We start from the raw sequence: 20776 nt of genomic DNA, 5'->3' as shown, positions 1-20776 counted from the left end.
ACAAACACGCCACCTCCAAACAAGGCGCCGCGGACATGACGCTGTCACGCCGCACAAGGGTGCTTAGTGTGCCCTTTCGTCGGCGGAGGAAGGAGTTCCGAAACGGAGCTCCTTCCTGGTCTTGCGTCGCTGGACGCAGCCTTTAGATGGCTGCGCCCAGTGACGCAAGGGACGCAAGCGGCCCCTTTCTCCTCCTCCCCGCCGCCATGGGGTGTCCTTGGGGCTTGAAGCCCCAAGGACACCCCTTTCCAGGCCTCAGCGGCTGCTGCTTTAGCCACTGAGGCTCCGATCCGGTGGGGAAAAGGGCAGGTACAGGCTGATGCTTTTCGGCGGTCTGTAACGCACCTAAGTCATGCTTAAAATAGAGGACATTTTGAAATTCCTCCTGGACAGAAGGTTGACATGGAGGACATGTCCTGGAAAAGGAAGACATTTGGTCATCCTGGGCTATGCTGGCTTGGGCCAGTGGGACTTGTGGTCCAACAATATCCAGAGGGCCTCATAATTCCTATCTGATGTAGGTGAAGTGAGGGTTTTTTGGACATCTTCCTCTTGTCATTATGTGAAATCCAGCCCTTCTCCAGTTATGAGGACACTACCATTTTTAGTGCAAATGATGCCATATAAGTTCTGCAATGATTGTTCTGAATTCCTGAGTTTTTTAAATGTGAAGTTTGAAATCTTGGAGTTGTTATATTTGCTATTACATCCAAATGAGTTACGATATAAGTCATATGGATTTTCCCTTCTCCACAAATTGGGGAAGGGGAAACTTGCAGGTCCTGAGAGTAAAACATGTAAAGTTTTCTTCATTTCAATTTAGATAACCGCTTTCATCCAGAAAAATGTAGGGCTGGCTTGTATTTGAGCATGTTATCCATTTGGGCATTGGAAACTGATTCATAATTATCCATTACAGCGAAAGCCAGAAACAGTTTTAAAAACAAATGTTTAACCACTGCTGCCTTTGATCTAGGTTGTATAATTCCACCACTTAAGAAAGCATTAATTACTCTCTCTTCCCATTCATCTTAAATGTCTCCAGTGGCTTCACACATCAAGCACACAGGGAGAAAGCCTCAAACTTAGAAGAATTTTGTCTGAGGCCATAAAAGATATAAAATATTGTATATAACAGCACATGTAGCAGTGTAAGATACTGCCAATACCTTGTGAATTTATGGCTTTCTGACTTCTAAAAAGTGCTGGCGGCTTAGACATGGCTGAGACCTGGGTTGATGGCAACTCACGATTCAGCAGCAATTTAAGTATGAAATAATCCCCAATTCCATCCCTCAACCCGGCTGCAGCCCAAGAGGCTGGAGCTGATTTAAAATGCCAAGCGATAAGCTCTGCTGCCGAAAGTTCCAAGAATACCAACTCTCACTGTTCAACTCCCAGTGTAGGTCATCTACCAAGGCAATCAGGGCTGTTTCTGTCCCATAACCAGGTCTGAACCCAGACTGAAATGGGTCCAGGTTATCTGCTTCATCCAAGAAAGGCTGGAGTTGTGTGCCACCACTCAATCTAGGACCTTGCTTAGAAAGGGGAGACTAGGGAGTGGCTGATAGTTACCTAGGAAGTAAGGTCCAATGAAGTGTTTTTCAACAATTGCTTCCTTTAGAGAAGTTGAAACATAGCTCTCTTTCAAAAAAAGCATTCACAATCTCCACCACCCAATTGACCAGTCTTCTTCTGGCAGCGAAGATAGACATGGGTCTAACAGAAAAGGGGCTGGCCTCACTTTTCCAAGTAACTTGACATCAGATAGTGGCACAGATAGCAAAAGCAAAAGACCCTGCACCCTTCTCTCCTCTCTCCCTGCTGAGTTAATTAAACTACTTGTTCACCTCAAAATCTGTTTGCAGCAATGGAAGTAAGCCAAGGACAAAGTGGGGAAGTGGGCATGGAAGAGAGAAACTGGGACATTTAAAAAGAAGCTGAAAAAAGTAGGACAACTGATGTCCCAGAACAGATCAGGATTGTCTGTGTCAAAGCAGGACAGTTGGAGGGTATGGAATAGAGCAGAGAAATCTGCATGTTTTCTCTGATCCTGTTATCAGAGATCAGAAATAAGAGTGAGGAGTCCACCTCTCTTCCATACTTTCTTTTCCTTTTGGGAAGTCTAAAACGGTACAGAAAGGCTCTATTCTTCCCTTTGATCAGAGACAGCAATAGGGAGCCCTGGCTGCTCTGTGTCTTCTCCATTAGACGAAGTGTCAGTTCAGGCAAAATTATCCTGTCCCAAGTGGTAGCTGATGAGATAGGAGGTGTGCATTATTGTTCTTCACTGTGCTTAATCTGGGGGATGGTACAAGAAAAGCAATATCACCTAACCCAAGGGTCATCTACTGGGGCATTCCTATGGCTGGCACTTGAGTTGGAGCTGAATGGCTTCCCTGCACATGTGCTTTTTCAGAAGATGGGAAACTGTGCAAAACACAGCTGAAACACAACTGACTTATATTTCCTCCTAAGCAGGGCATGTGGATAATCACAGGTGGCTGGAATTCAAAAGAAACAGGAGTAGAACCAAACATTGTTCAAGAACTGAAGCAGGAGAGTTATTTACTGAATTTTGTGAAGCTGGCATTCTGTTCATCATAAGTACATTCTTCAGGCAAATGAAGAGACAATTGTATACATAAGCATCACTGGATGGCCAGTACAAAAATAAAATAGACTACATAATTGGAAGTAGATGATGCAGAAGGCCGTTATGTACAGAAACAAGACCAGGACTGGTTTGCAGCACTGTCCATGAACTTATAATATAAAAAATGGAGTAAAACTAAAGAATATAATTACATCAACCATAGTGCCAAGACACAGTATAAAGACCATTGATGTAATATTTAAAGACCAGGTAAAAAACAGACTTGTGCTGTTCAACCTAACTGACAATGAACCAGAAGAACTGTGGACCCAAAGCAGGGACATTATCAGGAAGGACTCTATAGCCAAAAGAGAAAGAAAAGCATTAATAGATAACTGATGAAAAGTTTGGAACAGTTAGGGAAGATAAATCCTGAATACAACTATTCAACAACATGAACTGTATGGAGGGTCAAATAGAAGTATTATAAGTGTCAGTAAAAAAAAAAAAGGTGTCAATAAAAAGAGAACAAGAGACTTCAACAAGATTCAAGATTTCAAAGCATAAAGATACCCACTGGTCAATAGTGGAACACATTACATGATCAGTACAAAGGAAAAAGATGAAGGAAGCAACTCTCTGCTCACATTTTCAAAGCACTTGGGAGAAATGAATAACCAGGAACAGATGGCATACCAACAGAGCAGTTTCAAACAACAGAAATGCAGTCCATCTAAATACTAACTAAAAACTGTCAACCAAAATGGGGAAAAAAACAATCATGCACAGACTGGAAAAGCTCAGTATATGTTCCAATACCCTCCAAAAAGGGACACCAGGGATTGTAATTGTAGCAATCATTGGAGCATGGGCCTTATCTGCCAAGCAAGCAAAGAAATGCTTGAGACTTGTTATCACATTGGCAAGGATGAATACCATATTTCCACGCTGGATTCAGAAAAAGAAGAGGCACTAGAAATTATACTGCAAATATAGATTGGCTAATAGAGAGTACTGAAGAATTTCTAGAAGAAAATCAGTCTTTGCTTTATAGATTATGACAAAGTCTTTGACTTTGTAGATGATGGAAAATATTGCACCATTCTAAAAGAAACAAGAGTTCACCAACACTTCATTGTACTGATGTATAACCTGTACTTTGTACTAGAGACCACTGGCGATAGAAGATGGTGAAACAGAATGATTTTCAGTTGGCAAGGGGGGTAGGGCAAGACTACATTTTTTCACACTATATGTTTAATTTATACACAGAACACATCATGCAGGAAGTGGGATGAGGCTCAGAGTGAAAAGTGGAAGAAGGTACATCATCATTTTAAGATATTCCGATGCCACCATATTACAATCAGTCCTCGGTAACCACAGGGGATCCATTCTGGAAATCCCATGGATACCAAAATTTGCAGATGCTTGAGTTCCATTTTCCCAGCCATGTGTCTGCACCGCAATTGGAGACAGCAGGAATCCACTGGTCATCATCCTCCCTTGAAAAATGGTAGGAAAGAGGAAGACTGCAGGGCTCACGAGGCTCATATGGGAGAATATAGTCCATTAGCACGAACCTAAGGATTGTAGTACTGTACTTAATAGGTCAGAACCAGCAGTTCGAAATAAAATAGTATCCAGTAATGCTGTTGCAACAAAAGAGTTGTATGTTCCTTCTGTTCAGCCCCAGTGAATAGTCTGGCTGCAGTTCTTTGGAAAAAGTGAAGTTTCTGAGCACTTTTCAAAGACTGCCCAAATAAAGCATTATAGTCTGGGTGGGATGTAAATAAGGTGTGTATCCTCATTACCAGATCACACATTTTCTGGAACAGGCACAATAACTTAACCAGTGCATATATACTTCTGCCCACTGCAGAAACTTGAGCTTTACAAAATCCAGGAGTGCACACACACTGCAAATCGGCATTTTCAGGGGTAGTATAACCCAACCCAGCACAGGTAGCGTCTGTGTTCCTGATCTACCTTTTGACTAACCCAGAGCTCCAGGAAAAGAGATTCCACCTCAACATTAGGAGGAACTTCCTGACAGTAAGGGCTGTTTGACAGTGGAACACACTTCCTCGGAGTGTAGTGGAGTCTCCTTCCTTAGAGGTCTTTAAACAGAGGCTGGATGGCCATCTGTTGGGGATGCTTTGATTTAGATTTCCTGCATGGCAGGAGGTTGGACTGGATGGCCCTTGCGGTCTCTTCCAACTCTACGATTCTATGATTCTATGACTACAGGTGGAAGCTACAGCTTTGTGTTTGCAAGATCTTAACAGGGCTTTTAATAACAGGTTATCTTAGAGGTCTCTAATTCATAGGGTCACTATAAGTTGAAGCTAACATGTCAGCACATAACAACAGCACAACAACAAAATATGTACTTTTATAGGACTGTTTTTTTACAAGCTGGAACCCTGGAATGTTATGTTTCCCAGCTGTGTGAAAGGTAATTTAATTCATTGTTATATTCATGAGGAGGTGGCATTTGGGCCTCTGTTTCAGCACGGTGGAGCTAAATCTGGACATCTACTTCTCATTTGGCTGCTGGAACTGAATCTACAGTTAGAAAACAGGGCTGGCACTGATAAACTATTAGATTTAAGAGGGGATTAGATTTAGTCTCTCCTGTTATTCCTCTGTGCCAAACATTCAATTGATGAAATTTCTGATGGTTGAAACAAGGTAAGAGCTGCTGTCCATACATGACAAAGGTGGACAACCCTCACTCATGGGCTGCATGTAGCCCTTGGTCACTCTCCGGGGAACCACATCCCATGAAGCTGGGAAGACCCACCTGCTTTGCCTTACAGTCCAGCTGATATGCAGGGCAGTAAGTGGGAAAAGGCAATCCATCTGTGATTAGGAGGACAAGGCCATCCATCTGTCTTGTGGGTTAGTGAGTGATAAGGGTAGAGATTGGAAAAAGTGACTTTTAAGAGGAATGAATAAAATGAACCTGCTGAAGCCATCCTTAATTCAGAGGATGACATTATTCGTAAACTTTCTGTTTTACAGTTTATCTACATTTAGAAGTTAACTTCTGGAAGATAATTTATCGTTTTTAACTCTTTGGGCAGAAGAATAGTCATCTTTCTTTATACTGGATTTAATCTTAAATGAAAAGTGAAAAAGACATATGGCAATAAAATAGCAATAGAAATAGCAAGTACATTTCTATACCACTGAAGTATACTTAAGCACTCCCTAAGAGGTTTACAATGTGTAAGCTGAGTCAACCCTGAGCCCCTGGCTGGTATTGAATTCACAGCCTTGTGGAATGTGAGTGAGTGGCTAAAGTACAAGCATTTAGCCACTGTGCCACCAGTGAGCCAGAGTCATTTTTAAAGTATTGAACTCTTTGCAGGATGGGAAAAACATATTTCATATTCCAAACTGCTAATCATGAATTTTTAGGCACTGGGGTGATTGGGTATCTGGGATGCAAGGAGCAGTCATGGATCATATCTCCAGGTTAGCTACTGGGGAGTAAATCGGAAAAGGAGGTGATGATGAAAAGCACTTCTTGCAGCTTCAGAAGTGTGGCAGTACCTCAGATGTGATGATGTGATGGTTTGGAAAGATAATGTAATTCCTCCTGCCTTGATGTGTTCTGACCTATTTTGGGTCAGCTGTATTTGGACATCACACATTATCATCACATTATACTTTGCGCTTTCTAGATATCGTCACAAAAATTGCTGTTCACTTATGTGCTGAAAAAACTAAAACAACAGCACAACTCTCATTCACTAAGTGCCTATCCTAAAAGCTATTGTGATCTGCTTGAAAACATGGCTAAATATGACCTCCGGTATTGGAAGCAAATCAAACCACAGCTTAAATATGGGGTTCTCTGGGTGACTGTGCAAGTTGCATATGCCTCATAAATGGAAAGCTCTGTGTGTTGCGCCTTCAAGTTGGTTCCAACTTATGGGGACACAGAGGCAAACACGGTTTTCTTTACAAGCGTTTTTCAGATAATCAGAGTGGATTTCCCCTTGTCATCCTCTGAGGTTGAGATCATATGATTTTTCTAAGGTTACCCAGTGGGGTTTCATGGCTGAGCTGGAACTCTCCAGTTGTAATCCAGTGACCAACCCACTGCACTGCATTGACTCAGTGTGTCACACTAGCTAGCAAAACAATAATCTACCTAATAATAACCATCTGTTGCACTGTGGGTTCCCACTGATATCAGTCGTTTAGGTTATGGTATATAATCATACCAACAATATTCCTCTTGGAAATGATTCAAAAGTATTGGATATTTGCACTTCCCTTTGCTTTTACTGCCAGTTTCAAAAATGATTCATCTCAGATTTGACTACAGTGCTAAGATAGCTAGTTAGCACACCTTTTGGTTTTTATTACATTAGCAAAACATTGTCAGCGTAAAATGCAATCACCGCAGACGTAAAAATGGGAAATCATACACATATATACAAGGACCCAATCTGCAACAAAATATACCTGGAAATGAAAGGGTTCTGCGTTAGAAAAGTCCCCAGACTACTTTGATGAGGTTGAAGGTGTCATGTATGCCATGCATTCTGTTTAGCATTGCTTATTCACACTTGTAGAGAAAGACAGAGACAGAAGCAATACAGAACTAATACAGTGAAGAAAAAGACTTACTTTTTTCCCTCCACGGGAGAACTGGAGAGTTGTGTTTCAACTGTCTTCCTGTCCTTTCAGTGACAGTATTCAGGCAGAGTGCTTTGCCTTTTTATCCCTTGCCTTTGTCCCTGTATGGCTGCCCATGACATCAAGGCACCTCAGCAGCATTATCTCCCCTCCCATAATGGCTTCACGTTCACTTTGTATCACCTCAAGAAAGAAGGTTTTCATGACTCAGTGTATTTTCTTACTTTGAACAAATTAGATCGCTTTCAACTAGACTGATCATTTCCATTATTATTTTGCGCCTGAGATTTCAGCTCTTCCCTATTAGTCTTACATATTTTTAAAAATGGAAAATGAGGAATGGTTTAAATGGGTTAAATCTCCGGTTTCAGTCCCTGTGCTTCTTTCGTCACACTGCCCTTGCTTCCAACAATCTGGCATAGTTTACTATTTTGTCCACATACCTCTTCATCTATCTATCTATCTATCTATCTATCTATCTATCTATCTATCTATCTATCGAATATGACAGAGCGAAGAAGCAGATAATTCACAATATTTCACTAGAATTAGTTAAACAAAAGTCCTCATAGGATTTGTGTACACCATTCTTGCAGATGTTTCAGAATATACAATCCCCTCCACCCAATTGAGTTGTGCTTCACCAGGGAGATGGTAAATCCACCAACAATTTTTTTAAGGATAAGCAAAAATACTTTTGTAGGGGTTTTTTTTTTGGTGAGTTTTTCACAGTATGTGGCCATGCTCTAGAAGAGTTTATTCCTGGAGTATAAGGAGGGATGCTTTACTTGTCTTTCACTGAGCAGGAGTCTGGGCTAGATGTCTTAGCATTCTTTGCATGTGGGTGGTACTGCTTGCTATTTGGATATTTATAATATGAGAGAGCAGTTTTATTTGCATGGACTTCTCAAGTCTGCTCTGGTAAACAGATAAATTTGGGACTTGCAAGTGCTGAAACCAGACCCAACTACAATATTCAATCCCATATCATATTTTTATTCTCTAAATAATGTAAGAAGTGCAATTCCCCAGTAGTCTGAAGTCTCAGTGAATATAGAAACCATTGAATGTATCATGTTAAATTTAAATTTGTTAAACATTCCATAAGTTCCTGTAGGACACTCAAAGTGCACATTCAAAAGTTATCTTATAGGTCAGATCCCTGGTCCCAAACTGCTGACTTAGGGCCTGAACAGACAGGCAAAAAACAAACAAACAAACAAACAAACAAACAAACAAACAAAAAGCTGCTTCGGGGCACTTTGGAGACATGCTGTTTAAATGGCAGATGCATCTTAAGAGGCCCAAAGCTGTGCCAAAGATGCGCTCCAGTCTTTAGGACTGGAGCATGGCTTTGGTGCAGCTTCGGGCCTCTTAGGATGCAGGGTGGGCAAATTGTGGCCAGTGGGCTACATGCAACTTTCGTGACAGAGATCTTACCATGAGCTCTGCTATCTGAGAGTTTTTAACAAGATGACAATTGAAGACCTGCTTCATGCAATGGATACAGTCCCAGTAGTTAATCAATTACTATTTAGTTGATTTACATTAATCAAGAATGTAAAGGCAGTATTCTTTGTTTTCCTGTTATTGGAAGTCCTTTTACCTGGAAAAACAAAGCAAAACAAGACCAATAAAAATAAAAATAAAAAAATCAAAAAATCTAAGAGCATTACTTAGGCTGGCCAAGGTTAAACTAGTGGATGTGTTATCCACTAGTTAAACTAGTGGATGCTATATCTCCTTGATTTTATTAATTTCACTAGACTATTGTACAGGTTCACCAGAGGCTTCTATGTGAGGCTATACAAAATGAACAGGTAAAGTATAGCACATTATGTGTGAGCCAGTGTGTGTGTGATAGATCAAGGTAGAAATTGTCTGAATGATACAAAAAGATGTCTGGTAGCGTTCAGCCATGTTGGGGAGGGAACTCCTTGGACTCTGCGTAAAGCAGCAAAAGGTCTTGGGCTGGAGCAGCAAGATATGTAGTACAGTACATCCTTTTGTAACTTTTTCCCCTTGGCACCTGACTGCAGTGGTGTGCTTAGAAAGTTCCTTCCTTCCTTGGTTGCTACTCTCTGTCCTCCTCCTTCAGAGCCTGAAACCTTTATACTTCAAGAGCTTCAAATAGGTTCCAATATCTATCAGGTGGCAGAAGGGGATAACTGCCAAGCCAAACTGTCTGCATGGGCCAGTCTGCATAAGCACCAGCTAGAGAATTTGCAAAACTGGGTGAAAAGACGGGCTATTATAAGAATTGAGGAACAGCCCACATCACTTTGGGGTGGTTCAGAAAGAAGTCACTTTGGTTAGGTTGTGCTACAAAACTGCTGAAGTAAGGCTGCTTTGGTTTAGCATTTTGGCTTCAGCCCAAAGTGCATCCTTGTCCCTAACAATGTGCTAGATTTCTCATTCTATGGATTATCCTTGCTTTCCTTCAATGCCACAACTATATTTCTAAATACTTGAATATTTATGACTATGATACATTAAGATTAGTTGATTAAGTCAGGCAAGAGGATGGAGTGGTAGAAAAACCAATTGTCTCCTTCCAAAAATGAGGAAACGAAACAAACACCTTTGGAAACATTTGCCGAGTTTATTACGTGGGTTGCCATAAACAGATTAGAGAGAGAGAGGATAAAACAGACAGAAACTGATGCTTCCGATGGATTGGGTAGCTATAATGTTATTGTAGAGTGAAAAGGATACAGTAGATGCAGTACTTTTATTAGAAGGCTTTTATTAAATTATGAGTAGTGTTGTTATTATCCAGCTTAAAAAAGGCCTTTTATTAGATAAAGGCAACTGTGGATGACTTTTGCTTGTGGTCTGTCCAGGGTGTGTGAGTGTGTGGATATTAAGCAGGGTGGGCAAACTGTGTCCTGTAGGCTACATGCATTGCTTGAACCCCCCTTTTGTGGCCCTTGAAACCAGTTCCCCAATGCTCTCCAACCACCTCATTTAATAAAAAATTGACATGATTTTTAGGCAATTGTTGCCGAGATCCAAACAGTTTCCCAAATATGCAAATATTCATAAAATATGCAAAATATACCCATGGCCACCTAGAACCCTGTACTGCCCCAAATACCACTGTTTTCTTCTGAAGTCCCTCTCAAAATGGCAATTGGAAGTGACATAGTTTGCTTCTTGCTGCCATTTTGAAAGGAACTGCTGAGGCAAATGAAATATTCAGGCTTGCTGTGTGGCATGCAGGGAGGTCGGGAGAAGGACTTGGCTCCAGTACACCATTTCCCCAAGTTGCTCATAGCTGATGTTATACTTTTTCTTCCCAGACACTTGTCCCTCAAGTGCTTTTCCTTTGTGTAAGGTAAAAGATGCAGGAATTTCCTCCTCACATACACACATGCACTCACACCCTGCATTGCTTTGCGTAACAGCTGTTTTGTTGGGGGGGGGGGAAGAAACATGGATTACAACAGTGAAACTAATTAGCCTCAGTGGAGGTGATATGAAACTCTTTAATGGTATATGACAATTGGATAAGGAACAGTACATTTTACATACATTAAACAGTTCACTGTGTTGCAGTGTCACATCTAGCTTGGGATGAGTATTGCAAGGCTTCGCACTTTGGTCTGGACATACATGGATTCAATTACTTTCAGTGGCTTGAAAAATATTTTCAAAAGAGTTTTTAAAACCCTGTAGAAATAAAGAAGTAGATACAGGGATATACATCTTCAATCCTTTTGTGCTGACTGCGGTGTCTGAGAATATCTGTATACATCTGTCTTCATGTATTTCAGTGCCAATCCCATAGGTAGGTTGCTAAATAAATCCTGGATACAGTGGCCAAAATTCTGCTGGCTACACTCATGTAACTAGCATATGTCCTTTCTTGATGTTGTGGAAGGAGATAGTCCATATCTTCTTGTGCAATATCTCTTTCCTCCCCACATGTCAACGTTCAAGTTCTAGAGGGCAGTGTCATAGCCATTTACCACCAAAGATCCAGAGAGCCTCATCAGTATTCAGCTGCAATTCTGCAGCTGGAGAGCTATTATCACTCTTCCAGATCTCCAGGATTTCTAGTTACTAGTCATCTGGGAGGGTGGTATCGGATCCTAGCCACAGAACTGCAGATGGACATTGCTGGGATATCTCCTGTCCTCCTCGAGCCAGTAAATGGTTGTAGCAATGCACTACAATGTTTGAAAATTGACTCCTGGGAAGGAGGGAAATGGAACTGTGTGGGTGGAGCATGATGTAAGATCCTGCCCATTATGTCACTTGGCAGTCAGTTAGTCATTATTCTAAAATCTGGTGGAAATGATTTTGACATTTTTTTCCTGTCCTGAAACTATTGTCTCAGAATGCAGGGGATTCATTCCTTTTAGAAGTTCAGTGAATTATTGGTACATAAGACCAACATCTTAAGCCATGCGTTTCAACAGAGCCCAAGCATTCCAGCTCTAAGAATATCCTCCAGTGACCCAAGTTTTGTGCCCAAATCTACTGATATAGGCCTGAATGTTATTAGTAGCCCCCACTAGCGTGGATGCATTATGGTGAGAATGGTGAGTCAATACATACAGAAACTCTTGAAAAACTAGTGTGGGAATCTGACTTAGCAATAGTAATTGCAGAAGATCATTGGAAAAGAATTTGGTCCTTTCCCCACTTAAATCTGTTTCAGAAGCAGTAAAGGAAATGGTACGTAAGTGGCATGCATATCCAACTAGACTACATCAAATCCAGAGTGAGATTTCAAAAAGCTGCTGGAGAGGATGTGGAGGTACAGGTCTATTGGAACATATGTGATTACAATATCCTAAAGTGAAAAATTTTTTGAAGGAAAGAATAGAGTGTTTAAGTTTAATGTTTAACAAACCATCCAGCTGAGAGCTACACTAGTACATTTCTCCATCTTTGACAGCAACAATGAAAGCTTTTGGATAATATCTCACCATTCCTCCATTACAATACAGGTTTCACTTCAATGCAAGAACCACCAATTTATTGAAATTTTGGAATAGTAGTTTTGGATGCAAAAATTTGTAATGGGAAAGGAGACCCACAAACTTTGTCTGGACTTAATATAAATATGCTAGATGGAAGATGTATAAGACTATGATAGTTGTTTTAATTTAATTAATTTTGGGGGAAAGAAAGGATGTATTGTTGTTTGGAAATGTATTTAAAATCTAAATTAAAAATTAGTTTAAAAAGATTCACGCAAATTCCATGTGAAAAGGAATTTGGGATTATTAGTGATTGAACATGACACTGCAGTATGATATTGCAGCAAAGAAGGCAAATACTGTGTTTTATCTTGTATTAATAGAACGATAGCTTCCAAATCAAGAGAAGTATAGTAATAGTCTCACTATATTCTGCACTGGTCATGCCACATCTGGAGTACAATGTTCAGTTTTGGATGCCTTATTTTAAAAAGGATATAGACAAGTTGGAGCATGTTTAAAAAGGGAAGCAAGGATGATATCATGCATGTAGAACAAAACAAATGAGGAGAGAGTGAAGGAGCTGGGCACGTTCAGCATGGTGAAGATTGAATGGTTACATTATTGCCCTCTTTAAATACTTCAAGGACGCCATAGAGAAGAGGTTTGTTCTTTGTTGCTCCAGAGGGTAGGGCTGGGTCTCATAGTTTTAAATTATAGGCGGGCAGATTTCAATTGAACAGTGGAAGGAATTTGTTCAAAATAAGAGTGGTTTGGCAACAGAACCAATTGCCTATAGAGGTGGTGGAGTCTCATCTCTGAATCTTTTCTAAAGGAGATTGGATGACTACTTGCTGGAGGGGCACTAACAGGAGATGCTGCATTGAGAACTTGGTGGCCTATGAGACTTCTTCCAATTCTGTGATTTAATAGCTCAATGAATCTATTTTATTGAGAATACCATAATTCAAAACCTTAGCAATTTGGATGTGGGATGTATTGCTGTAAATACCTGGTACAAATAGAAGAACACAATGGAAATTAGCTCACAATAACAACAACAGAGTTTAAAATCTGAAGCTAGAACCTGATGCCAACATTCTAAATATTTCCAAATGGCAAGGTTTATATTTTAACAAGACCTGTGCATGTTCCAAAAACAGTATTTTATGAATAACAAGGTTTGAGCTTCATTTTTAAAATAAAGAATACAATTTAAAAACATGGCAATATGTCAGCTATAGAATTTAATGAACTTTTATTGCAGCTCTAGATCGGAACATACATACATACATATATACATTAGGGTGGAAAGCAACAATTCTATTTGGCACATGATACCATTTTTTGAAGGAAAGAAATTGCAACTTGAGGCCTTCAACTTCCCATAATCTTTATTTAGCTTATGTAGGTTTAAGACACCTGAACAGGAATGGTGTCTGAACTGTTAGTTCCAAATAAAGAGACTAGGGTTGTCAGTGTGAAATCTGGAGAGGGCTCCTCTACTTTTAAAGAGGAAATTTCAGCAGATATCACCTGGCTGCATGACAAGCAGCATCTGCTGACATTCCTTCTTCTACACAACCTTTAAAGGTATAGTTTTTAGTCCAGCAACTCTAAAGTAGACTCTCTGAATTAAGAGAACTTACACAAATGTTTCAATAGGTCTACTCTAGCTGGGATTAACAATTGGATTTTGAGCAGGAATTCTGTCACTTGTCATGCAAATTGCTGTTCTTCAGAACATAGCTCAATATTGCTGCCTATTTTCATGTTTGAAAAATGTGTTGCCTTAACACTCTTGATGGGTTTATCAGATTGCTGAGTTTATCAGAGATGATCTTATCATCATTGTGTGAAGAATTTATCAGATATGGGACTGTACAATTATAGTACTATGCTCCCACTTGAACTGCCATGGTTTTATCCTATGGAATCCTTGGAGTTGCAGTTTAGGGGAGGGATCTTCAGAATCTATCAAACCCCAGTATTGGAGGGCCTGCTTCTTGCTATCTGCCTAAAATCCTGTGAATACATATGATAGTATAAAATAGAAGGAAGTACTAGATAACAGAAAAAACCCAGTCAGGGTTGCTTAAGACACAGTTGATAAGCATAGCTAGGAACATAGGAAACTGCCTCATCTGTTACACCAAACCAGTTGTTCTTGTAGCTTATTATTGTCTATTCTGATGGGCAATGGCTATCCAAATTTGCCAAAGAAAAGGTGAGTTATTCCCATCATGTGTACCTGATTTTTTGTTTAACAAAATGCCAGGGATTTTGAATATGAATGTGCTCAACCAATGAGCTGTGGTCTTTATACAATTGTTACCTCCTCTTTCATTTCTCACTCTGTCCTCCCCCACTCCTCCTCCTCCTCCTCCTCCTTGTAATGCAGTTATTTTTATCTTGCATTGGAGAGATTTGAGGTGTCTCCTCTTAGGACATGTGTGTACAACTATGTCATGTGCACTAGCATACCCAAAACAACAAAGTTTTGTAAATGCTTGCAGGGGTATGGTATGATACTGCGTTTATTGCAGCATAAGCTTCCATGGTCTAGAATCCAGCTGGTCACATGTATTGCAAGCACTTGACAAAAAAGGGCACTACAATAAAAGAAAAGTCTTCAGAGTGTCACAGCACTCTTTTCTTCAATTAAACATGTTGTTTTCATGAATGAGGAAATCCAGTAGACATCTAGATGCATCAAGCGCTGAAAGGCAGCTAAAGCTATACATAACAAGCAAATCTTCTGTTTTCTAGTTCACTGTGCTGAACTAACAGGCACTCCCACCCCAGTCTCAGCACCTTTCTGATTACTGTATATCAGCATTAAATCCTGGGTGGTTCAAAGCAATGCAAATAGTAGATATTACACATTGGACCAGTCAGACTAAACCACAGGCCTAGATAATAGGACTTTAATCCAAATATCCAGATAAATCAGAATGCAGACATACAATAGCATGTGAAGAAGAAAAAAATACTTTAGCTACAAGTCTTATTTAACAGATGTGGGTCAGTAAGTCAACTCTGTAGAATAAATTTCTTATAACTAAGTTGGGGTTGGGTGCTTTTGTCCAAAATGTAGGTCCCAAACTTCACAGGAGCATTGCACAGGGAATTACTTTCAAAAGTAGCTTGCTTCTTTCCTTTGATATTTGATGCACGTGGAGAAGTGGGAAGGAGGGGGGAAAACAGAAAATTGAGGGAATGAAACCTACAGCCTGAGGCCCACTTCATTAACCTTGGAAGTTCTTCGTTGTTTTCAAGACCGGTGGGTCATCACAGGTTTCTGTAATGTATCAAAGCATCAATATTAATCTTTTTTTAATCAACAAGAAGAAACACTATGCTAGAGTTAAATTATTCACCCATTTTCCTATGCGCCACATAGAGTGAGTTGCCAGTACACTTTATAAATATTCAGGGGTAGAGTTAAAATGGTGGCAGAAAACTGGGTCCTGGGTGTTGGTCCCATGGCTAGTTGGCATCTATGATTCCCCAGGAGCCATGGGAGAGACAGATTGGGAATTTTGCCTTCACTTCAATTGGCTTGTGAATGACAAAGAAAAACATCAGCCATCAGGACAGCTAGAAGGCCTGCTAATGCCAACACTACAAAACTGGTGATAATGAAAAAGGTAGGGCAGAGATCTGGAAAATCTCTGCATTACCACTAATTTCACACTGAACTTTAAACCAACAAACATACCTTTGTCTCAAGTGCAGACAAAGTTCATTTTACTGAAAAGACTAAACAGAAAGACTTTGGGAAATCCTATGGATTGTAACTTTTTAAATTTAGTACTGAGACCAGCTGTTCATTCACATATTCCTGAAAAAAATGTATGCCTTTCTCTCCAAGACAGTGGAGTCCCATAAAATCCTCACAACAGTGATAGCTTGCTTTTAAAAAAAAATTCATTCTTCTGATATGAATTTCAAATGTGAAGAAGTGGAACCATATTGTCATATCTGTTTTGCTGGCCAATTTTTTAAAATATGATTGCACATGTGTATGTAACTCCACTTCCTTCATTACCTATCTATCTACCACCCCTTCAGTGCATGGCAGGACAGATAACTCCATACACCTTAAAAACATTAGATTGCTATCATTTCCCCACCAATCTTTTTTCCTCCTTCTTCTCTGGAAGAGACAAGTCTAGCCAAGGTATTATTTATGCATGCATCTGAAGTACAAAATACTTGGTGTTTATATGGCTATCACAAGACAGTATGAGACTTACATAATAGGAAACTTTGCAACATTGCTAAAATGCTGTCTTTTTTGCCAGAGCTCTCAATAATTTATTTTATTTTATTTTATTTTATTTTATTTACTTAATTTATAGTGGGACCATGCTGGCTTCCAAAAACAGCAAATTAAAAATGTTTACAATAACATTTTAAAAACAATTAAGAATTTCCACATTAAATGCTATAAAATAATTTAAAAGCCAAATTAAAAACACAAATAAATAATACCACTCCCTGCTTAACTATTAAAAGTGTGCTTCAACAAAAATGGTTTTGTTTCCTGGCAAAGGGGAAATAGAGAGAGGGCCAGCCTAGCCTCCCATGGCAGGGAATCCTAGAGGGTGGGAGAAGCCACCAAGAAGGCTCTTTCTCATGTTCTCACAGGGTGAACCTGTGATGGTGGTGGGACCAAGAGAAAGCCTTCCCCCAAAGAACTTAGCATTCTTTCAGGTCTGTGTGGAGAGATAGTATCTTTCAGATAGTTTGGACCTAAGCTGTATAGGGCTTTATAGGTCGTGACTAGCACTTTGAATTGTGCCTGGAAACGAATTGATAGCCAGTGAAGCTTTTTCAACAAGGAAGTTCTATGTTCCCTATAATTGGCCCCGGTTAGCATTCTGGGTGCCACATTTTTGAACCCACTGAAGTTTCTGAACAGTTTCCAAAGGCAGCCCCATCTTGAGTGTGTTACAGTAGTCCAAATGGAGTGTAATCAAGGCATGTGCCAGCACAGCTAAATCTGATGCCTCAAGGAACACGTACATGTCTTCAAGATAGCAGGGGATGGATCAATAAAAGACAGCACCTCCCAGTTCTCTGATTTACCTACAGATTTATGGGCTACTATAAAGTTTTTCTTTTTAAACCTCATACAAATCTTCTGTTTCTTTTTGACCGCATTAGAGCGCTTAGAGTCATATGGATTTTTTGTGAACTACACTAGTTCCTGTTATTTGGACTCTCTTCCTTCATCTCTGGTGTTCATAGAAGATGCTTTATTTGTTTCATGCCTATTTGCCATCCTGTTCTCAGTCTGCATAAATGCAATGAGTGGGCTCTGGAATACTTGCCGCAAAGATGCGATCTGCTTTCCTGTTTCTTCCATTGGGATTTCGCTGTGTTAAAGACCCTCTGTAATAGGAGTTCCGAGCAAATGATTCAGCGTTGTCTGGTAAAATTAATGGCAGAGATATTATATTTAATAAGACAGAATAAATTCACTCATGCTTAATTAGTTCAGTTACTGTCCAACTCTGAACAGTTTCTAAAGGCATTTTGGTCTTGGCTCTGGATGACAGGGATTAATATTCTCACAAAAGCCCAAAACGGATCCCCTAAGTCTGAAGTATGCCCACTTCTGTAGTGGTTATACCACCACAGAATACTAAAACACAATCTTTCTGCACTTGACATTTTACTCTCTTCCAAATAATCTTCCCATGCTATGCAGATGATTCCCATTTTTCCTTATCTCATGTTTCTTTGAGCCATTTAGTACCTCACTGACCCCAGGAGAGAGTGACAAAAAGACATTCCCTCTCTGTGAATGATTAGAATCATCTCCTCCATCACTGGATATAACTTATGCTATATCTGCATAACCAGAGTGAAAGGTCCAGTTTCTTCATTGTCCCATATGTGTTTTTAAAACCTGGATGATTTATTGCTTGGCCAAGTAGACAAGGGATCTTGATCTTGAATGGCCTAAATAATAATTTTTTAAAACCCCTCATATCTAATTGAAAGGAGTCCAAGGCATGGAATGATGATTGCTTTTACCCATTTTCCACCATCAGTTCCAATACAAATAATGTATAAATATTACCTCATAATTAACACACAGAGTGCATTTTAAATGTTCTCAACTCTCTTAATGCAAAGGGATCTTGCAGCACCTTTTGAGACTAACCAAGAGAAAAAAGTTGATATTTAAGTCTATAAAATGTTGGTAACTGAAGTCTGTGAAATAGATTTAAGTCTATGAAATGCTATCAACTTCTTTCTCTCAATTAGGTCTAAAATGCATAGGCCCAATAAGGTGGCTTTCGGTTGCTTTGGGGGTGTGGCGTTCAAACGATGCTTGCCCCCAAATCATCTGGAAATTGGTCTGGTGCTGCAGCACTCTGGACTTGAAGATCAAAAAGGAGCAGATTAAATCTGACTCCTAGCAGTGTCAGTTCAGGACCACGATGGCAGCCTGCTGCAGGTGTGGGCCATGTGTTCACTGTGGTCCTAGCCCAATCATGGCCTCTGCCCGCTCCTTTCGGACCGTGTGTTCCGGGCCTTATCTCAAAGGTGCTATAAGATCCGTTTGCATACTGATCCAGACAAACATGACTATATCTCTGATTTCAACTCTCTTACTTTAACAGTAAGCTGGTAAAGACTCGTCTTTACAAAAATATGAAGAAATATTTAGTTCAGTTCTTTTTGTGGCTAGGATGGATGAAATTATTATTTGTGGTGCTGGCAGTGCCAGCATCTCCAAAGGTCATGAATAGACTCTAGCTGTGCTCCACTGCACAGATAAGCAGGGGACTTTCTCAAAAACACGAATCATTTAACTCCAGTTCACACACAGACTCATATAATAAAATAATAATTCTGTTGGAAGGGGTCCACCCTTCTGCTCAATGCAGGATCTCCAGATAGTGCATCCCCAGCAGGTAGCTGTCCAGCCTTTTTTTTTTTTTTTTGAAGATGAACAGAGAAGGAGACCGACTTACTTGAAATGTCAAGTGAAGAGGTGAATTTTCTCCTTAACACATGTGGCATAGACATTACCTAAAAGGAGGAAAAACTTATTAGGGTGATATGCAAATCATGTTAATCTCATCTTTCCTTCAATCTGACACACATTTGATGCACACAGTGCCCAAAGCTTCAAATACTTGTTCATGAGTCAGCCTCTCCATCTCACCAGATATTTACTTATATAAGCATAAGCATGATTGAAATATCAGCATAATTAGAAATTAAGAGGCTCATTATTCTTCTCACCCCTCTCCACCTCTCCAACATTTATTTCCAAACGTTTTCAACATGTTATGAGACCAGGAGAGACCAAGAAAAATACCACTAGTACTCTGTAACTGGGTCTAACTTTAAGCATCAACAATGGTTAAGGAAACAGCAGGTCTTCATTATATGAATGGCTTTGGCAATTCTACCACATAGTTTGTTCTGTGGAATGTTTCATAATGTTCTTCACTGTCTGTGTTCCATCGTTCCAGTATAGTGGAACATAGTCATAGGACAAAATACAAATGTTTAAAATAATTAAGCAAACACATGAATGCTGATTAATCTTTCATTCAGTTTCATGTAGCAAACATCTGGAACCACATTTTGGATCTCTATCCTTCATGAAGCATTGTTAAAATTATGACAGCAGTTGTCAATAGGCTTGAGCCTGGGGTCACTGTGATTAACTGATTGCTTAGCTACACTAGAAAAACTACAAAAGGAGTCAAAAATGTAGAAAAGCAAAGGTGAATCAATTGTGTATGTATTTTCATTCCGTGGTGACATTAACAAAGTTTTTATCAGTTTGTTAAGTGATCTCTAACCAGATTTCAGAGAAAAGAGAACATTTGCTTAGAAGACTAAAGCACTCAGAGAGGAATTAATCACTTCCTCTGAAGTGATCATACATTAGTCTGACAGACTTCAGTGAGCCTAAAATATGCTCCTGTCTTTGTGCTGCATTTCAACTAGCAGCCAAAAAAGAAATCAGAAATTCCTTTCCATTTCCACAGCACTCTGGACTTGACCTGTCCCCCTCATAGGTCTGTGCACTCACTTTGAAGTCATCAGATGACGCTGTAACAGGAGAGTCTGAGCTCTGATCATCTAGAGAGTTATATGCATTCCTGGGAGGCTGGAGAGTAAATACCTTGAGGGTGGAAGACAAGAAAAACATGTCTTGGTTGGCTGTCATGAAAATCAAGAAGAAGGAGATGTTGGAATCTTTTGGCACATTTTCTACTTCCCACAGCCGACATTACATGAGAGATGTTCTAAGCCACCCGGACAGTCCATTGATAATGGCATTTGCACCTCCAGCTCTTTTTCCATCCACAGCACAGAAAAGATAATATGTACCATTTAAAATGATATGAATTTTTTTAGCTCAAACTATCCCATTATTATATACAAAATCTACAAAACAGCGATTTATTGGACTAACTAAAATGCAGAAAATACATTTTGTAAGGTTTCAAAGCTCTATTGGCTTTTTCATCAGGCAAAGATGTTTAAAATCATACAGGAGGAAAAAAAATGACAATGTTAGTCCCCAGCCTTGCATTTTGTCAAGATGTAG

General features: G+C 39.8%; 2 protein-coding genes across 3 annotated transcripts in view; one reads left to right on the top strand and one right to left on the bottom strand.

Moving 5' to 3' along the window:
- The window catches only part of RAB17 (RAB17, member RAS oncogene family), a 37172-nt gene extending 32940 nt beyond the window's left edge, over positions 1-4232 (top strand). Inside the window, exon 7 of the mRNA XM_042446208.1 lies at positions 2482-4232. The gene's annotated coding sequence lies outside the window, so the exon portion shown is untranslated. The remainder of the gene's footprint in view (positions 1-2481) is intronic.
- Positions 4233-13417: 9185 nt separating this feature from the next.
- Positions 13418-20776, bottom strand: part of LOC121919397 (melanophilin-like) — a 184454-nt gene continuing 177095 nt past the window's right edge. Inside the window, exons 3-6 of one of the 2 annotated variants that reach the window (XM_042445958.1) lie at positions 20255-20347; positions 19179-19236; positions 17523-17620; positions 13418-15484 (exon numbers count right to left, since the gene is read on the bottom strand). In XM_042445958.1, coding sequence (XP_042301892.1) covers positions 15458-15484; positions 17523-17620; positions 19179-19236; positions 20255-20347 — 276 coding nt within the window. In that variant the 3' untranslated portion in view covers positions 13418-15457. The remainder of the gene's footprint in view (positions 15485-17522; positions 17621-19178; positions 19237-20254; positions 20348-20776) is intronic. The other variant, XM_042445959.1, reaches the window with a different exon arrangement.

Source organism: Sceloporus undulatus, chromosome 1 (assembly GCF_019175285.1).
Source record: "Sceloporus undulatus isolate JIND9_A2432 ecotype Alabama chromosome 1, SceUnd_v1.1, whole genome shotgun sequence".
NCBI classification, from domain to species: domain Eukaryota; kingdom Metazoa; phylum Chordata; class Lepidosauria; order Squamata; family Phrynosomatidae; genus Sceloporus; species Sceloporus undulatus.
The sequence above is the reverse complement of the archived record's forward strand: the minus strand, read 5'-3'. Positions and strand labels throughout refer to the sequence as shown.